The 20,332-nt window shown below is 44.5% G+C and overlaps 1 protein-coding gene across 1 annotated transcript; it reads right to left on the bottom strand.

Annotated features, from left to right (window-relative positions):
* Positions 1-1,062: 1,062 nt before the first annotated feature.
* On the bottom strand, positions 1,063-8,696 carry LOC141784591 (sterile alpha motif domain-containing protein 9-like). Its single transcript, XM_074662472.1, has 4 exons — positions 8,572-8,696; positions 6,942-7,076; positions 6,562-6,616; positions 1,063-6,465 (listed from the first exon to the last, which is right to left on the bottom strand). The coding sequence occupies exons 1-4, from the start codon at positions 8,670-8,672 to the stop codon at positions 1,693-1,695; spliced, it is 5,064 nt and encodes a 1,687-aa protein (XP_074518573.1). The 5' UTR covers positions 8,673-8,696; the 3' UTR covers positions 1,063-1,692.
* Between the last annotated feature and the right edge of the window lie 11,636 nt (positions 8,697-20,332).

Genomic DNA, 20,332 nt, shown 5'->3' with positions numbered 1-20,332 from the left:
TTTTCCCGGGATCTGATTCCTCTAATTTTCGGAAACAATATTAAACCCTACTTTATATCTCATAGTTTTGACTTTTTATCTCATGATTATGACTTTTGTGTGTCATAACTATGAATTTTTATCTTGAAATTATTATTTTGTTTTCTCATGAGTTCAACTTTTTATCACATCACTATGACTTTTAATCTCACAACTTTGGCCTTTTTTTCCTCATTGTGATGAAGATTATGACTTATCATCTCATGACTTTGTTTTTTAATCGCATAATTATGAATTTTCATCTCATAACTTAGAATATACATATCTATTTTTTTCTAACTGGCGGAAATGTACATCCATAGATTGCAGACATCTACAGTTCATTTTTACACGACGTCCACGAGATCTTTACAACATTTTGAGAAACCAAATCAGGCATTTACCTCTGGCTTTTTGTTTTACTCAAACACTGATATTACCTCTTCTGTTGTTTCATATCAATAAAGCTGTGTTATGTAGATAGCCTTCAGATTTATGAGGCTAGCTGGGATGAGCCAGGTGGGCTGTGTAGCCGTGAGTGCTGGATGAAAGGGATCCTGGTTACATTGAATGTTTCATGTCCATTGTATAATAATGTGTAATAATCTATATGCTTTACTGCTGACATGATCAAGCTGACAAATCACACGTTTTTGTTCTTGTTTGGAGTTTGATTTCAGCCACTGAACTAAGCTCAGTGCACCAAGTGGTTAAATACTCACTCTGCAAAGAGCTCCGAACTACCTGCTGACCCTCTCTGTGGCCAATCTGTGACCAGCTGCCTTCAGCACATACCACAGTAAGGGGTTGACATGCTCCAGACCACAGTCAGTTTGTGCAATGTTTCAATTTTGATGCAAAAAAATTTGATGAGAACATTTCTTCTTTTTTCAATCAGGCTTTATGATGACAAATCAAATGTATTTATGTTGTTAGTTCTGTCAAAAACACAGCAGGTAAGGCTTGGGTGCAATATATATTTTTTAAGAAAAACACATTTAGGAGTTGCAGTGTAATATTTTACATTTATGAGTTTTTGCATTTGATTTCAAGCAGAAATGAAAGTAAGAAAAGGCAACACATGACTTACATAATCAGTACTCTCCCCAAGTGTGCTGTGTTTCCACTCATGTTCAGATATTTGGTCATAATGAACATTATTTACACAAAATCAAAACATTTTTGGTGCTCAATTGACAAAGGTCTTGGGAAAATGTGCAGCGTCTGTGCAACTGTGACTCACTTTTTTGTTTTGGTGGTGGTGGAGGTGGTGGTGTATGGGATGCCAGGGTGCCTTCGTGAAATAAATCATGAGTCACTGAAACTCCTCAAATCTCCCATTAACACTCTGGGGAAACAGGGACTGCTGGGAAACTGCTATCTTTGGACAAGAGTACAAACTGAACTTCTTAAAGACTACAGTCCCAAACTGGGACGGAGGAAGATGAGTGGCAGTCAGATGTCATGGTTTCCTGTTGTGGTTGAGCAGTTTGTACGTCCACCCCCTGAAGCCACAGAGCTTTGGACCATAGAGACCGGCATGTCTAGCTTTTAAACTTTTGTCAGCATGAAACAGCTGTGGCATGTCCTTCACAGTCTCAGAGAAGCTTTAGTGTTTGATGCCCCTATATGTGTCAGGGTGTGCATGAAACAAATCCCAGACCCTCATCTTTATTACTCATTTTGATACTTGATGTTATAGGCCACAGGGCCTTCCATAGTAAACCCCAGGTAGAACGTTACCTCCTCCCGGCTGTATCCACTTCGGATATCACCCAGGTAAACTGGACGCACCTGCATTTTAAGGTTGCCGGCATAGTTAACATATATTTCCCCTTGTTCTGAATGTCCTCTAACTCTCAGCAACTTTTTTTGGATCTCTGGTTCATTCCATGCTGCTCCGCTCTGCCACAGAAACTGAAGGCTGCGTTGTTGACGACATTGGTCCCCGCTGCCAGCTTGCTGCTTTGAAACAGCTATCAAAATGTGATCGAGCTTCACCTTGGGCACGACTCGTTTGAGTCCATCGGATTTCCCAAGGAAGAAATGAGTGATAGCACTCCGTGCTGGAAACATGTGAGAGAAGCGTTGGTGAAAAGATTTCTTGGCTGATGAGATGTACACGCTGATGTCTCTGTATATTGCTAAACCTCCAAGCCTCTGCTCCTTTGACGGCCACATCAACAGCATGGAGAGATAGTACAGCTCTGTGAGCTTTGAATGAGTGCCTTCTTTCTGCAGCGCCTCGTTCAGGAGAGAAACCAACTCCTCGTATTTCTTCAGAGATTTGAAGGAGGGTTTGAGGCTGTGAAGAACAATGTTTGCCAGAACTAGGTTGACTGTATCTGACACACTTCTGGTTGGTGATTTCTCATGGACAAATTGCCATTTACCAAGAATGTGCTCCATCTCTGTTGGACTTTTGTCATTCAAGTGCTGAAGCAGTCCAGCAAATGTGTCTGCTCTTTTTAGTTCCAGATAGCCCCTCTGGTCTGCTATGTCCTGCCGCAGACTCAGGTTGGGTTTGCTGGCCTTTTCAGATGCTTTCTCCTCTGCGGAAATACTAAAAATTTTCAAGTATTTTTTGAAGTGCTCAGAAATCTTTCGCTTGTTTTTGTCATCAGCTGTTTCCTGGGTTGATCTGGGTCTTAGGTATGTGAAGTAGCTTTCAAAGAAATGGAAGATGTCTTTTAGCCTTGGAAACAGAGAAACAAGGAATCTCTCGTGACTTCCCATGACTGAAACAAACTGGCTAACTGTTTGGTTGCTTGAATCATTCAGACTGCTTACTGGGTGTTGACCTTTGAGGAACTGTAGCATCTTGTCCTTCTTGTGATTGTCTGATACAAAAACAGGGAGCGCCGTAATGAGATCAAGAAGGATCATCATGACATCCATCTCTCCAGTGTAGCCTGATGTGTTGTAGGAACTGTGTCTTTTTTTGTGGAGCACATCAGAAGCATCCAAAAAATCGTCTTTCTTGGCCAACTCCTGGGAATCCCGGAATGCATTCACAGCAGAGTGCGCCAGTTTTAGACAAACATCTAGTGTTTCTGCAGTGAGATATTCAGCATCTTCAATTTCTTGTCTGAGGTTCCCTTTATAAACTTGCCCGACTGTGTCTGCGATGTAGGAGTTTGACTTTTTACTGCGTGCTTCTAGAGCCCACTTAAGAGCAGATTTGAAGTCTTTCTCTCTTATGCAGAAATATCGAGCCAGTGCCTGTGGTATGGTTGCATTTTTATCAAACCTACCTATAGCTTTTTCCAAGACATCTTTGATTTTGCCAGATCCTTCTTCATCATGTATTTCTTCAACCAATGGAGAGAAAAACGTGTCCTTGTCATCCCCTTGCTCTTTTCTATGACGTGTGACGAGCATGCTTTGGATGGTTTGGATCAGGAAGTCCTTCCCCATGCAGGATTTGTAGAGTTTGTCGCAGTGCAGGAGGTCGACGATGATCTCAGACCGAGGAAGATTATGTCTTCGGATAAGGACCTCCAGGCACTTTTTAGCAATCATTTGATGCAGGAGTCGTACAGCCTGATAGCTGCCATGCTCATCAACAGAAAAGGTGATCATCAGAGTGGAGAAGGGATCCATTTTTTCATCAAGAGTCTCTTTCTTCCAGAAAGCATTTCCTATCCCCACCAACTCTTCGCATAGAGACAACGACATGTAGGATCCGTTGACGTAGGTGTTCAGCAAAGCCAGGAAGGAAAATAGCCTCCCCTCTTGGGTGCTGACATCAAGTTCTGCAATAATGTTGGTCACCACGTTTGTGATGTAATCCTCACTGAAATTATTTGTCATGATCATAAAGGCATAGAAAGTTTCTGGCCTGTCATGGCTGTCCTTGAGTTGTTTGGATTTCTCTGAAAACAAACTCTGCTCTTTGATCGACAGCTTGTTAGTGATGGACACATTTGCAGTGCGGCTGTTTCTGGAGCTCTCGTCGGGGAACCTGGTCCTCTCACAGTTCAGTATGATCACCAGGAGCTGGTTTGGTTGGTTCTTCAGGATGCACTGCTTCAGATCTTCAACATCATCCCAGTTGTCTACCAAGAGGAGAACAGGTTTATACCTTGACTCCTCCTGTGTGCCATATGTAAGAAGGTATATGACTTGAGCTGCAACTTCTTGATTTGTTGCTGAGTTGTCTTTGACAACTGCACACCTGAATTTCCTTCTCAGGTTCCAAAGAACATGCATCGCTAGAGTTGTCCCCCCACATCCGGGGTGATGGAAAAGGCTGATGATAGTACATGGGTTTGTGTAGCCTTCTACTGGAGTGATGAGGTCGTATAGCTCACTGTATTTGTCTCGACTGATGAATGGCAGGCTGTCTTTTTCAGAAAGGTAGAAGTTCCACCATGTGACTTGCCCTCCTCTGTAAAAGTCTTCCTCTGTTTTTATCTTGAACTTTTCAAACGAATCCTGTGTTTCAATTTCTGTGTTCTCACACTGGTTTTCACACAAGACGTCCAAAGCAGTCATCAGCTCCTCATCCTTTTTAGTGAGGAGCACTGAGCTTGAGCCTGTGGATGGCAGGAACCTTCTGGAAGACTGTGTTTGAGGTTCTCTTAGTTTTTTGATGGTGCTTGATATTTCATTCAGACTCAGATCACAGATGCATTTGCTGGTAATGTCCTCCATGCAGCGACACTCTATCAGCTTCTTCCAGCCACTGAACACATCACAATCTTTGCAGATGCACAACATATTGTCAACTCCCTCCAGTGTGCGGTGGATGGCACAGAAAGCCTCCAAAATGGGGGCTGAGGGCAGAACGGCTGAGTGAAGAATGAATATCACAAGAAGTCTGTCTTTTGGAAGCACATCTGGTTTGAAAAGAAAAGACACCAAGTTGTTGACCTCACCACAGCGTCTCTTCAGCCAGTCTCTGGGTTCCAGTGGCTTGTCTGACTCACTCTCTTCATTCACTCGTCCATTGCAGAAAATCCAACTTGTTTGGTGAAACAAGTTTAGCTTCTGGATGGTTGCAGATACACTGTCTTGAGCATCATACATGCGTGGGTAGTGCAGGTTACCGACGTGATCTCCTCTGTAGAGACTGCATGTTCCATTCATGTGTGACTCAGGGTCAAACTCCAGAACAGCAAATAGCTTCATCTCTTTCAGGAAGTCCAGGTGCTCCAGTTGATCCGGGTGACATCTGTCCGTAACGAGAACCACCTGAATGGAGTTCTCAAACGCTTCTCTTCCTCGTGTGACCAGCTGTTTAAGCCTTTGGCCCTGGTTGCCTTGGGAGGGGCGTTTTTCTGTCTTCTCCTCTGCTGCCTTTCTTGCTGATGCCCAGCACTTAACTTTATCAGGCAGACTTGTAATCTCCTCTTGGACTCTTCGAGGATTAGGGTGTGCCAGAATATTAACTGACCTTGGGCCATCCCGTACAAAGATGCATTCTGTTCTGCTCTGATGCTTTCCTTTGGTTGATTCAACTTTGAGCAGCGTATAGAAAATATCCTCTTGAGTTTGTGAATATGTTGGGACCACATCAACCTCAATCACCCATTTGGCTGAAGCTGTTCCATCTTCACGGTACACTTGGATGAACTTTGGAGGCCTGATGCACATTCTCGCAGCCTCGACATGCTTTTCCTCGAAGTAATCACTCAGATGTGAATTGAGTGCCTCAGCATACTTCCTGAAGGTGGTGACCTCATGCCCAACAATTTCACCATGTCCCTGTTCAGGCTGGTCTTTGACTCCAAAATGAATGGTGCCATTTGTTCGTGAATTCATGCAGCTTGCAGAAAAACAGAAAACTTCCCTCTCAAACTCACAAAGTATCTCCTTTTCCCTTGCTTCATCAGCACCAGTCAGCAGCTGGTACTCATGGACAGGGTCAAGAAGATTGCTTGGACGATCTGCAGGGGGGAGAACTCCAGGCTGTGTGTAGTAAAAGGACGAGTTGCCCTTGTCAAAGGGTCCAAACTGGCATATTGGCCTCCCACGTGGTGGGACAGATGAACTGTCAGTAACTTCTGAATGAGACGGTGTGAAGGTCGTCGATCCCTGATTTATTAGAGACCTGATTCTGTCTCTAGCCTCCTGCAGCATGAGTACTGATGAGCTTAGACTTTGGATTCCTGAATCTGACAACTCCGTTTGAGTTTCCATAGCCTGACCTATGTGTCCTGAAACTTTTTGTATCTCCTCTTCTTTCCATCCTAACCCCAACCCCAACCCTGAATGACTCTTGAATTTCTCAACCTCTCGTACAATTTGTATTGCTGGAGCAAGAGGAACACCCAGTTCTAAAAGGTCCTGCTTCTCAAAAGAGACCAAACAAGCTCCTGAGAACTCTTGTTCAAAAAGACTTTGTGCAATTTTGTGTGATACTCTAAGATGAATGGTCAGCCAGTCTTTGACATTTTCTGTGGTCCAGTCTTCCATTGATGCTGGTAGATCAAGGTCATCTTCCTACACCAAAATGTTTAAAGAGGGAAACATGTCAGGTGCTTTAAAACCTCTTTCAGACAGAAACTGTTACAGTTTACATACATTAGCCTTACATACATTTTGTGCCTTTGGCTCATGAGCTGAAGGTTTTGCGAAAGCTGGCAGCACGTTTCTATGAACAAAAAAAAGGACATTCAATTATCACACACAAAAAGTCTGATGCAATTTCTACTTCATTCATGTACTTCAAAAAGTGGGAGATGCAGAAAAATTAACCTTTTACTGCCAGAATAAATTTATAATTATAAAAGGCAAATGCTGTATATTTATATATATACACACACACACATTTTTATATATACGATCCTTGGTATGTGTAGAACAATTCAATGGGCAATGGTGGGATATAAAGGTAATCTCGGCTGCATCGAGACCCAACAGGCATCACAGGGTTAATGTTGCATATCATATATTAAGTAACGCTGACCTATTCTTACCTGTCACCTTTATTCCCAGGTCTGAATGATAAGGGTGGGCTCTTTGATCTGTGACTCTTTACAGACAGATGTGTTGGTGACATTGGACTCTTCTGTTTTGGGTCCATGCTGTCTGCCTCGCTACCTGGGGGAGTCCTAGTAAAAATGTACACATGCAAATGATGAGAAAGGAGAGCTGTAGAGAGGAGCTGAACTGAGCATATATATTGCAGAAAAGAGTATGGAATTCTTTTGGTCAAGTTACATTACATCCACTCACCTGGACTCTGATAAAACTAGAACTTAAGTTTGATATCCCTTATGACTATTTGCTAATAAAAAAAACCCATCTCATTAATACCCATTTTATATTATAAAAGTAAATGAAGCAAAGAATCTGATGGCAAGCAGGGCTGTCGAGACATCATAGCTGATCTCCAATAAGCCTCATACAGCCCCCTGACTGCTGCTGAGGTCACCTCAAGCACATCCCACAGATTCTCAATGGAGCTGAGGTCTGAGCTCTGTTGAGGTCAGTCCCTGTGTGAAAATGATGTGTCATGCTCCCTGCACCACTCTTTCTTAGCGTAAGCTCTATGAACCCTGACATCCTGAATCCTCTTGGGATATTCCTGTGCTGTCAAGGGAATAATTCCACATTGGTGGAATAACCTGGTCATTCAGTATATTCAGGTGGTCAGCTGACCTCATTCTTTGAGCACATACTGTTGCTGAACCTAGACCTGACCAACTGCAGCAACCCCAGATCACAGCAGTGTCCCCACAGGCTTGGACCGTAGGCACTAGGCATGATGGGTGATCACTTCATCTGCTTCTCTTTTTACCCTGATGGCCCACCACTCACTCTGCTCACTCTGGAACAGGGTCAATCTGGACTCATCAGACCAGGCCTTCTTCCATTGCTCCAGAGTCCAATCTTTGGACTCTTTAGACTGAAGCCTTTTTTTATATTAACCTCACTGATTAGTGTTTGTCTTTGGTCTGTACAGCTTCTTAGTCCCAATGTCTCGAGTTCCCTTCAAATTGTACTGTGGAAATTCTCTTACTTTAATTATTCAAATAACTGAGTTCTGCTGTTGATATCTTACCGTATCATTTCTCCAAACTTTAAACTGATCTCCAATCAAGAATAGATTTATGTCCTTTACACGACCAGGGGATACGCCTTCTGACATGGTTGTTTAAGCAATGAGAAGCCACTCAGTGCATCAACTGATGTGAAATGAGTTGTTGCTAGCTGAAACATATTTATCACTGCAGTGGTTACCCAGTGGAGGCTCTGACCTCTTTTCTTTGTTAAATGCAGGTGGGGATAGGCAGTGTATTCTCCTTCAGAGCAGAGGCTTTCCAGTGCACAGCCATCCCTTCATATTATCATCCCTCGCCCACCTTGGCTGTTGCTTCATCAAAATAAGTAATATGCTGGGGCTTCAGGCTCCCAGTGGAGATGTTTTACAGAGATCTTGCATGTCACATGTTTAACAAGGGTGAAGTCTTTGATTCTAACCCATATTTATTTGTTTTTCATGCATTTGAAGCATTGATAAATGTTGTTCTTCACATTTTGTGACACAGAGCTAAGTATAACCAGGCTTAAAAGTGACATGGTAAAGAGTAGAGGATAACATACCTCTCCTCGTGGCTAAAGTACGGAGGCTCATCTCTGGATGTGTCAGTCTTAACAGAGGGACAGCTTGGAAAAGTAGCCTGCTCTTCCCCCTTGGCTTCCATCCTTGGTTATGTTGTACTTGTCTTCACTTCCCTCCGGGACATGATTTTCATTATCACCTGTAGTTTGGAGGAACAGTTAGAGAGTTTAAAAATGTTTAAACCTTCTACATGTTTAACTCAGTGATAAATCTCTAGCCAGACTCTTCTCCTCTGTTGTGCCCAAATGGTGAATGAATTACCAAACTCTCCAAGATCCACAGTCTCTTTCTACTTTAAGAGATGTCTGAAAACTCATCAGTTCAGGGAACACTTCAGCACTGAAGCTGACCCTTCTCTTTGTCTTCAGGGGTAGAATGAGCCAGAAGGTCCTGGACTCAGCTCTTAGTGAATATTTAGCTCTGGTTATTGAAGGTTGTTTAGGGTTGGAGGATACTGTTGCAGTGATTAATTAGTTATCAGTTGTGGTTAGCAATGACTACATTACTCTACATGGAGGAAAAAAAAAATCTTTCCTAAACCTTTGCTTGTGTTCAACGTCACTTTGGACAAAAGCATCTGCTAAATGACACTGTAGAACAGTAAAGGATGCTTTTCTAAGCTTCAGTGCAAATAAAGAAGAAAAAAAATCAGAGTGAATTATTGTTGGACGATTGTACAGAGACATTCTGGATGAAAACCTACTCCAGAGAACCTCAGGCTCCATCTTCAAACAGACTGGAAGCTGTGCCTGCTGCCAAAGGTGAGTCAACAAAGCACTGAGCAAAGGCTGTGGATACTGATGGGCATGGGATAACTATGTTATTATTTGTCATACATTTGAAAAAAAATGTCATTAAAAAAACAAAAACATTTGGGTCATGTTGTTATTTTGGGATGTTGTGTAAAGAACTTTTAAGGACAAAAATGACTTGTTTCATTTTGTAATGAGGCTGTAGTGGAATGTTGAAAAAGAGAACCACTGTGAAGACTTTAGGATGCTCTGTAACTGCTCGGCTGTCCAAGCAGGGTGTAAAATAGCTCCAGTCTAACACAACGCATCACAGCAAAACATTAATAACCAATATTGGCATGGCTCCTTCATTAATAAACCAAACCAAATCAATTTAAATTATGGTGGGAGTAATTGGAACTAAATAGTTTGGGGAATCACCTGTTGGTTTATCCTTACCTTCTTAAAATTGGCTCTGTTTGTTGTTGTTCTTCCGTGACAAGAAAACTAGCACTCTTTACAGCCCTGACAAAGGAGGGACCTCCTTCTGATCAATATTAATCGACCCGATTCTGTCAGGCATACAGTTCTTGAAGGTAGATTAACACTTGTGTTGAGTGGTGATTTTTTTCAGGGTCACAAGGCTTTCAGAGACTCGTAGCTTAGTTTACATCAAACAGTGGTATGAGCCTCTTTTTCCCTCTAAAAATGTGTTTTTCCTTTCTGAATTTTTACGGTTTTATTCAGGAAACTGAACAGGGCACGGGGCTGGATACTGTGAATGACTAAGCTGAGGGGTAAAGCAGAATGTGAGACACCGCCCCAGTCATCAGGACAGAAGACGTCGTGCTGGAGGCGTAATGCAGGGAAAAAAACAACAGGGTACAGGACATGTCCCTGGGACACAACACAGGACAGGTGCTGAGGGGACTTGATTTGAATCATCCACACTATACTGTCCTCCCAGCACGTGTGGTAAGTGCAACTAGACAGCTGGCTAACAAGGATCCAAACTCTTCAAAAAGACACAGGGCTTGCTTTTCCTGAACTCTACTTGACTTCAGGTTGAATCCACCACTGTCAAACTGTTATATTACAGAAAAATAAAACCAAATCAGTAAAAAGCACTGACTGTGTTTAAGTAACATTCCTGACAACAAAATGAAATTCACTTCAGTTCATACATGCTCTCCTTACAGACAAAAGGTCTGCAAGGCTTAAAAATTACAAAAAGACATGAGTCAGAGCAGAAATTAGCTTGGGGCAGCTCAACTTTTGTAGAATGAAGCAAAAACAAAACACAAGCTAATAGATACGCCAGAGATCGTCTATAGAACAGAGTGCGTTAAGAGCGCTCACTACGACGCAACTTTAGAAAACCAAAACATACACAAATAGAGAGGAGTCACTCTGGTACTTATTTTCTAACTGAACTGAAACTGCTTTTGAAGTAAGCACACACAGCTAATGGACAAGTTCATTTACCATTTACACCACATGACTGACACACTACACATTTGGGGTCACAGCTATAGTTGTTTCCTTTATCATTATCAAACACTAATAAAGGTAATGCATTAACTTCCTCCTACATTTCTGTGGAGACTGTCCCAATGGGTAAAATGACCTTTATTTCAATCCATGACACACCTTTCATCTTATCAAACCGTGAACTAGTCTGTCCTCATTCCAGAAGGCATGATCAAACAAGAAATAATCAGACTCCTCTTCAGCTCAATCCAGCTCTTTGTCCACAGAAACTACAAGCAGGGTGGTATCAAACAGTGATCAACTTTAAACAGTGGTATCGTTTCAGTGCTGATCCTGCCTGATCAAGTAGCTCAAAGGATCTTCTCTTATTTCATACTTAATGGAGGATTACATCTGTGAGGATTACATCTGTGCCTGATCAGATCAAGATTTCCAAGAACAGCTCATGAAAAGATTTCCACTCAGCCAACAAATCAGTGCACGTACACATTTAAAGCTTGATCAGTGGCTTGGTAGAGTTATGTTTACTTGCATAGCTGCAGATGTTTATTGCCATGGGTCTAAATGACGTGAAAGTATTTCAGAGCAGGACCGAAACTGTTTACACAGATAGCACCTGAGTTTTATTAACAGTCTGACTGCAGTCATAAACCAATTGTTTTCTTTTTTTTCTGTCCAAAGAAGAACAGCAGCTACTGGCTTGGTTTGATTTCTTACCTTTGCAGCTCTCCCTTTAAGGCATCAATGCAAAATACCAAGATAAATCCTCTTCTTGTGCTTCTCAGAAATGACTGTCACAGATTCACCAGCAGAGTTGACTGTGACCTTGCACCAACTGTGACAGCACGCCCTGATCACTCTAAAAAGTGTAAAGTACACACGAGCAGTGTGTGTGCATGCATGTGTGTGTGTGTGCGTGTGTGTGTGTGTGTGTGTGTGTGTGTGTGTGTGTGTGTGTGTGTGTGTGTGTGTGTGTGTGTGTGTGTGTGTGTGTGTATGTGTGACGGTGTTTGTGTGAGTGTATAGGTGTGTCAGCACTCTAGGAACAGAGCCAGTGAGACAAAGTGATTTTATTGGCTCAACTCAGAGGCCGATGAAAAGAAACCTGTCCTGTTTAGCCACAAGTTTAAGTTCTTTATGGACTTTTTGTAAACTTGAGTGCTTGTTCCTGGATTTGATCCAGCGTCTCAGCTCACTGATACTCTATACACAACCTGTAACTGCTACAGAGCACAGAGCTGGACTTGCTCCAGTGAAATGCCAACTCTTTGTCTCATTGTTTGCCCACAACAGTGCTCTTCTCTACACTTCATCTGGATTTTTTTCAAATCATGTTTCATCCACCTGACTGAACAACACTGTCTCATCTGTTCCTTTCTTCTTGTTTGTCACACCCTGGTGTTACCTGGGTGCTGCTCATACAGGCGGGCGTCAACTTGAGCATGGCTATGCTTGATATACACTCACCGGCTACTATAGTGGGTACACCTTGCTGATACTGGGTTGGACCCCCTTTACTGCCTTAATCCTTGGTGGCATAGATTCAACAAGCTACTGGAAACATTCCTCAGAGTTTGGTCCATATCGATCATTTTTTTTAACTCACATAGTAACAAAAATGGAACTTCTCTCCAAATATAACTCCCATCTAAAGGTTCAGTCTGTTCAGCACCCTCACCAGTCTGCCACTGGCTGTCCTGTGCCCAGGTGTGGGTGGTGGTCCCCCATGGGCTGGTGCGGGTCAGCCTGGCCTGGTGGTCTGGCTTCCTGGGCACTGATGTCACAGTCCACTGCCTTTTCTACTGCACTGCGAGGCGGACTTCTGGGGTTGCTACGAAAGAGGGTCACTGTGCTGCTCAGAGTGGCACTCAGTTGCTCCCACCTTTGCGGGACGCAGGTCCACCCTGTTCCACTGATAGTTTGTCCCTTCAACATCCACCAGGTATGATCTGGCTGATCAGTTCTCTGGCTGACCTGTCATACCAGAGCTTGGCAGTTTGGTGCTTCACTCGCTCAGCTCCAGGAGCATGTCAGTGACAGGAAGTGAGGTCCTCAGTCTATGGCCGCGTTTCCACCGAGCAGACCGGTTCGGTTCATCTCAGTACGGTGTACATTTTGTGGCGTTTCCACTGACTTATCCCGGGACAGTTCCCTAAAAACTGAGACAAGCCGACCTACTTTTTTGGGACCCTTTCCTTTGGGTGCCAGACTGAACGGATCCGCTCTCAGAAGGTGGAGCAACACACTGCAGACTGTTGATTGGTCAAAAGAATCACTTACCCCCATGGCGGATGCATTTCTCCGGGTGGCTCACGGTCTTCTCTGAAACAAAGCTTGATTGATGTTGTATCAAAGAGCTACATGCCAACCACAGAGAGGATGAAATGCTGCACGTCTTCCATCCGTGCTCTTTGCTTACTGTGTCGCGTTTTTCTTCTTTGTTGGATTTAATAGCGGGGTAAACTGCTACGGCGTCACGCTAATGTTTACCAGCTGAGGCTTTCGGCATTATAAGGCTTATGAGACATCGGTCTCTGTGCTGGGCTGCTAAGCAAGCCCTCTGTAGGCGTGTTCCTTCACTGTAGAATAGCCAGCCAAGGGTCATTGCCAGCACAGGCCGCCTTCTTACACAGATTCTTCACTATTTTCACAGCAGACCCAGCTTTGCCATAAGCTTGTGGATGCCTGGGTAAGGATTTAACATGCTCAAATTCCCATCCCTTTGCAAACTTTCTGAATGTTTCACCGCCACTGTGGACCACAGTCTGTTATCACTCTGTCAGGCTGCTGGTGTCTCGCAAACTGGGCCCTCCATCGCACCACTGTGGTCTCTGCCGAAAGATCAATTATATTTCCCAGAAATCTGAGTAATGATCAACGAGGAGCAGAAAGTCTTTGCCCGCCTGTCTGAACAAGACCATGCTAACGGTTTGCCATGGCCATGTTGGTAGCGCATGTGACATCATTGCTTCACGCTGCTGTTGATGTGAGTATTCACTACATGCTGAGCACTGACTCACCCTTCACTTCTCCACGCATGTTTGGCCAGTAGAGTGTGTCTCTCGTCTGCCTATAGCTAGCATCTCCACCTTCATGGCGAGCATGAATGCGTTTCAACATGTCTGCATGCAGTGATTTTGGCACTATGACTCGCTGACTTTTGAAAAGCACTCCATCTTGTGCACTGATCTCATCCCTGATTGACCAGTATACTCTGATGGCCAGCGGGGTGTCCTCCTGATGATCTGGCTGTCCCACTAGCACGGCCAGCTTCAGCAACTGAAGCGCTCCTTCTTCCTCAGTGTGTCTCCTGATCTGACCCAGCCGCTGGCTGGTGACACTAAGGTAGCCAGTCTGCTTTATCTGTTCAGTGTCCTCCTGCGCCCTCTGCAGGCTACAGATGCTGTGTTTTTGTATCTGGCGTCAGTCCTCTGTGGCGGGTCCGTTGCTCTGCTCAATGTGTCTCTGATGTGCATGTCCTGGCCTTGCCTGTATGTTACCTTGAGGTTGTAATTCTGGAGCATGAGCAGCATGCTCTGAAGATGTTTAGGGGCTGTGAGGAGAGTGGCTTATGATCTGTTTCTGCTGTAATTTCCTCCCTCCCATACGGATAATGATGGAATCGATGGCATGCAAACACAATACTCAAACATTCCTTTCAATTTGAGCATAGTTTTGGTCAGACCGGGTAAGAGCTCTTGATGCAGAACATATCAGCTGAAGTATGTATGATCCTCCTGTAACAAGCAGCAGCCCAGTCCCTTCTGACTACATCACTCTGTATAGTGACGAGGTTGATCACGTCACAATATGTCAGGATCAGAGCCACTGTGGCCAGACGCTCGATTTCCATAACTGCAGCATCATGTTTTGGAAGTCAGTGCCATAGAACATCCTTGTTCTGGAGCCTGCGTAGTCGCTCGCATACTTCTGAGAGGTGTGGCGTGTACCTCGCAAGGTAGGTCACAAACCCTGTCAGTCTTTGCACAGCTTTTGCATCTGTGGGGAGGGGCATGTCCTGGACAGCTCTGACTTTCTCTGGATCTGCTCTGAGCCCCTCTGCTGACAGAATGTGCCCATGAAATTTGACCTCTTTGACCCTAAACTGCAGCTTCTTTAGACTTAGTCTCAGCCTGACCTCTCTGCACCTGTCCATGAGCACTGTCAGTTTTTAATCATGGTCTTTTACGGCTTCTTCGTCTGTATCCCCACACCCTACCACAAGTATGTCATCTGCATTGGGTTCTACCCCACTGAGCCCGACAAGCTCATGTTGCTTTCGCTGGTACATTTCCGGGGCCACAGACCGACACTATTTGATAATCAGAAGTTTTGAGCTGGACCCAAGAGCAGATAGAGGCAGAGAGCAGTTTAAGGGTTTTTATTGCATGAGATGTGCATTGATCCAGAAATCCAAAATCCTAAGGGGAATGAAACAAAGAGCTCAGCAGTGTGGAAGAGGCAGGGCAGGAACTCAAAGGAGGTACTGGAAGGGAAGCAGAGACATGCAGGGTAAATCACAGTAAGGCACACAGAGATTAATCTCAAAAAGCTCAGAGAAATACTCAGAAGTAGTCCGAAGCACCGCAGGAAATTGCCAGTGAGCCAGAGACAGCTGCAGGTAGGGGAGGGGAGAGCAGCAAGGCACCACCCACGAGCCAGAGAGAGGGAGAGAGAAGCTCCACATGGGGCATATCATGACACGGAGAGTAGATAAAGTTCATTTAGGCTACCAATGAAAAGAAACTGAAAGAGCAGAGAGCAGAAGCACAGATACTCCTGGAGTATATTTGTTTATTTATATATTATATATTTTTATATATTTTATATATTTGTCATTTATATCTGTATTTTTTACGTATATTTATTTCATTTGGTTTGACTCAGATGAGGGGTAATAAAAGAAATTTTAAAAAAGAAGTTTATGACTATTTTATATATATATATATAGATAGATAGATAGATAGGTAGATAGATAGATGTATATACATTCTTTTTTTTTTCTCAAAATAAAAAAAACCTACATTGACCCCATGTTGGCTCTACTACAGAGCTGGTAGCCCACATTATGATGTCCCATTCAGAGCTCTGGTAATCCACATTTGGTAATCTTGAAAACTGTGTGTCCAAATCAGGGCGATCCAATCCAATGTAGCTTTGAAAAACCGGCGTAGAACTGAGACTTATTACCTGATTAAATTCTTTGAACAACTGGCCCCTAAAGTTCTGGTGGCTGCATCACCCCATCTTTCTATCTCAGAGATAGAGAGGTTGCTAAGGAAGTGCCGGTTGACGTGTCACCAGGCTCCGCTGCTGTCGGCGTTTTATATCTGTTTTTATGGGTTTTTACCTGATCAGATTTCTAATCCTGTTCTCCTGTGGACTGCCGCTACTGTGTTGGACTGTTCGGCATTGCTTTTTGTCATCGTGATATTGCATAAACACTACCATAGTTGGTACCTGGGTACTGTTAGCATTTTTTAGCCACTATGGCTACTCTCTCCGCCGACAACATGCCAGGTGCTCCCTGTAAAAGCTGCCTGGTTCTGACACACACCCAAGCTGAGCTTACTAATCTTAAAGAAGACATCCGCAGGCTTTCCAAGGATTTGAAGCAGGAGGACGCAATGTTATCCAGTTACATCGACATGGCTGCCGCACAGTCAAAGACAATCCTGTCCATGCATTCCGAAATTTCGGATACCTTGCTGTGGGACTCTTCGCGTCCTCGTCCTTCCTCCTGACCCCAAATCCCCGGGAGCCCTGGACAGAGGTGATGGTCAGGGGCAGCATGAGACTGTCGGTCTCTCCTCCACCACTACACCTTGCTGACGCACCGCGGCTAGAGGAGGCACCGGTGGAGCTGGGTGAGGGTAACCAGGTGGCCGGTTCGGTCTCTCCTCGTGCTTTCAACAGATCCGCTCACTGCCCTCCGAAGCCTGCATGTGGTGCCCAGTCCGACTTCTCTGTGACTGTCCCCGCTCCATCAGATGAATCACCTGTGGCTTTTTCTCCTCCCGGTGTGGCCGCCCCCTCTTCTCCTGCTGCCTCAATGACTCATCCATCCACTGAGGGCTGCCGTGCTGCTGCCATGTCCTCCACTCTTGGCCCGACTGTCCCTGTGTTGCCCTCCAAACCAGGCGATTCTGCTACTGCCTTTTCTCCACCTGGCTCCGTTGCTGTTGGCGGGGCGACTGTGGTCCCCATTGCCGGGAGGCAGGGCGGATGGCGGGGAGGATCATCTCCCTCTTACTGCCAAAGGCTGCTACGGGAGGGTCAATAGGCGATCAAGTGGAAAGGATTTCCCGCAGCCTGTCGCTCGACTTTCCGAGGCTGGCGCTTCTCTGCCGGTTAATGACTCCTGGGCACGGCTCGAAGTGAAGCCCAAAGCTGTCGCCTGCTCCTCAACAACTCTTCCAGAGCGCTGGGTTCGAGGAGGCGCCAGTAGGCGGAGCCCCTTCTCCACTGTACCTGCATCCACGCACTTTAACATTCAACTCAATAATAAATATGACACTCTTGCCATCAAAGATTTCCCTCCCCTGGACGACAGGACCCATCGTCCTTCACCAAAGAGGTCTGACACTCCATCTCGGCCAGGATCAACCGCAGGCCGACGACGCCAACCCCGGGTCCCATCCCGCCAGCAACGCACCTCCAGGCAGCCCGCGGAGCAACACGCCCCCTCTGTGCTGGTTGTCAGGACCTCAATGGTCAGGCACGTGAGCGGCCGGACCTTCTGCCACCCTGGAGCCCGCGTCAAGGAGGTCAAGTCCTCCGCCCTCCAGCTGTGTGCTCAGCACAGCACGGCCTCTACGCTGGTTCTGGAGGCCGGGATTAACGACCTCATAGACCAGCAATCCGAGACCCTAAAGCGGGATTTTACGTCCATGGTCGACTGCTTGCTGGACACGAGGAAGCAACTGGTCATCTCTGGCGCGCCCCCGCCGCGCTATGGTGACGTCACCACCAGTTGCCTTTGCCAGCTGCACTTGTGGCTTAAGGGATACTGCCTGTGGAAAAGTATTCCTTTTGTGGATAATTTTATGGCTTTTTTAAACAGACCCCACCTTTTTAAATAAGACGGCCTGCACCCAAACCAGGAGGGGTCGAGGCTTTTAGCAGTCAACATTGACCTGACTGTCCGGTCCTGCACCACCACCTCCTGACTCACTACACACAGACGCTCTCCACCTCACTCACACTCACCTTCACCACCCCATAGGTACACCATACACGCCCCTCCCTCAGTGACCTCAGTGGCACAGGACAGTATAAGCACAATAAAAACAATAATCTCACATAGACAAAGAGACAGAGGAGGACTGTTTTTAGACCACAATGTGTTTTTAATGTTCCGCTGGAAAAATGTGTTGAGCGCACGTTCAGCTTAGATGTTAAAATGGCTGTGCTGAACGTGCGCTCCCTTTTAAACAAATCTTTTATTGTTAATGATATTATTGTGGACAATAACCTGGACCTGCTTACTGAGACATGGCTCGGCACTGATGCACCTGTTGTTCTCACCGAGGCTTCCCCACCAAATTTTAACTTTTTATTTTCAACTAGAGGGTGCAGAAAAGGGGGTGGTACGGCCTCAATAACAAAGACCACCATACAGGCGAATGAAGTCATTTTTAACAGTTACTCGTCATTTAAGTACCATGCCTTCGTTTTTAGCAGCCCACCTATCCTCTGTATAACAGTCTACCAACCACCCCAGTACTCCACCTCTTTTATTAGTGAATTTTCAGAGCTTTTATCAATCATTCATACCACTTTTAACAGAATTTTAATAACTGGTGATTTTAATCTACACGTGGGCGCTCCTTAGACCTGGTTATATCTTATGGTCTGTCCATTGGAGTGCCCTCTGTTGTGGACCTGGCTGTGTCTGACCACTTTTGTGTGTTTTTTACAATCACCAGTTTTAATCAGAGGGAGGCCCCTGTGAGAACAGTGAGGAAACGCTACCTAACTTCTGAAGTGGCTGCAAATTTTATCCAGATTTTACAGAGCACTCCTGCAGAAATTTTACCAGCACCCTGCGATTTATCAATGACAACCTGAATAACAAAATGAAGTCAGAACTGGATTCAGTGGCTCCACTTTTTATTAAAACAATTAAATCAAAGCCCACATCCCCGTGGAGAACTGAAGAAATTAAAAAACTCAAAAGGGAATGCAGGAGTGCTGAAAGGAGATGGAGAAAATCTAAATCAACAGTCCATTATGAAATATTACGCCAGCATCTCAAAATGTACAATAACGCACTGAAACAAGCAAGAATCTTACACTTCCAAAACTTAATCCAAGACAATAAAAATAACTCCAAATTCTTATTCTCCACCATTGACCGTTAACTAACTAACTAACTAACAAAAATTTTAAAAGATCCTCTATGACTCCAAGTAATGCCCTTTGTGAGGACTTTGCAGACCGCTTCAGAAGAAAAATCAACGACATTCGATCCAGTCTTTTATTCCAACAGCTTCCAACACCTGGATCATCAAATTTACCTGAGGAAACACTGGAGAGTTTTGCCCTGGTTGATGCGAGGACACTTGGTCGAGTTTTCTCCCAGGTAAAGCCCACAACCTGCCTTTTAGATTCAATTCCCACACCGTTTTTTAAAACACTCTATGGATTCTTTGAGGAACAGCTGTTATATTTGGTGAACTGCTCTCTTCAGACTGGTGTCTTCCCCACCTCCTTTAAAACGGCGGTGGTGAAGCCCCTTCTGAAGAAGAATGATTTAGATCCAAATGTTTTAAATAATTACCGGCCTGTATCCAACTTACCATTTTTAAGTAAAATTTTAGAAAAACTTGTTTTGAACCAAGTAAATGAATTTCTTAACTTAAAACATATTCTGGAGACTCATCAGTCTGGTTTTAGGATGAACCACAGTACAGAGACAGCACTTTTAAAGATTTTAAATGACACCAGATGTAATTTAGATAACCACAAACTCACAGTGTTGGTTCTACTGGATCTAACCGCCGCCTTCGATACAGTAGACCATCACATGTTATTAAATAGACTGAGGAATGTGGTGGGCCTCTCTGGTACTGTTCTTAACTGGTTCACGTCCTACCTGACTGATCGAAGTTTCTTGGTAAGTATGGATACATGTTCCTCAGGAACCCACAAGATAGAGTGTGGGGTTCCCCAAGGGTCAATTTTAGGTCCAACTCTTTTTAATCTATACATGCTACCCCTTGGGGACATCATCAGGAGGCACGGCATCAGCTTCCATAGTTATGCAACTGTACATTGCCGTGTCTCCTGATGATACAGGGCCTATTGATGCCCTTTTAAACTGCATTTTAGACATCAAGTCATGGATGGCAGCTAATTTCCTACAGCTCAACCAGGACAAAACAGAGGTTTTAGTTATTGGTCCTGAAGGCCAGAGAGAGAAACTCTTACCTAAGTTACAGGATTTTAAATCCTCAAAATCTGTAAAAAACTTGGGCGTGATTTTGGACTCTGAGCTCACTTTTATTCCACACATTAA

The sequence above is a fragment of the Halichoeres trimaculatus genome, unplaced genomic scaffold, assembly GCF_033239565.1.
Source record: "Halichoeres trimaculatus isolate MK-OKI-2021-1 unplaced genomic scaffold, fHalTri1.1 fHalTri1_scaffold_2, whole genome shotgun sequence".
NCBI lineage: Eukaryota > Metazoa > Chordata > Actinopteri > Labriformes > Labridae > Halichoeres > Halichoeres trimaculatus.
Note: the sequence above shows the minus strand (reverse complement) of the source record. Positions and strands in the feature narration are given on the sequence as shown.

Excerpts from the sequence above, each read along its gene's own strand:
- LOC141784591 (XM_074662472.1), bottom strand. The coding sequence starts at position 8,672 with ATGGAAGCCAAGGGGGAAGAGCAGGCTACTTTTCCAAGCTGTCCCTCT. Across the intron at positions 7,077-8,571 it reads TACTTTAGCCACGAGGAGAG|GACTCCCCCAGGTAGCGAGG; the intron begins GTATGTTATCCT and ends CATTTTTACTAG. Across the intron at positions 6,466-6,561 it reads ATGAGCCAAAGGCACAAAAT|GAAGATGACCTTGATCTACC; the intron begins GTATGTAAGGCT and ends ATTTTGGTGTAG.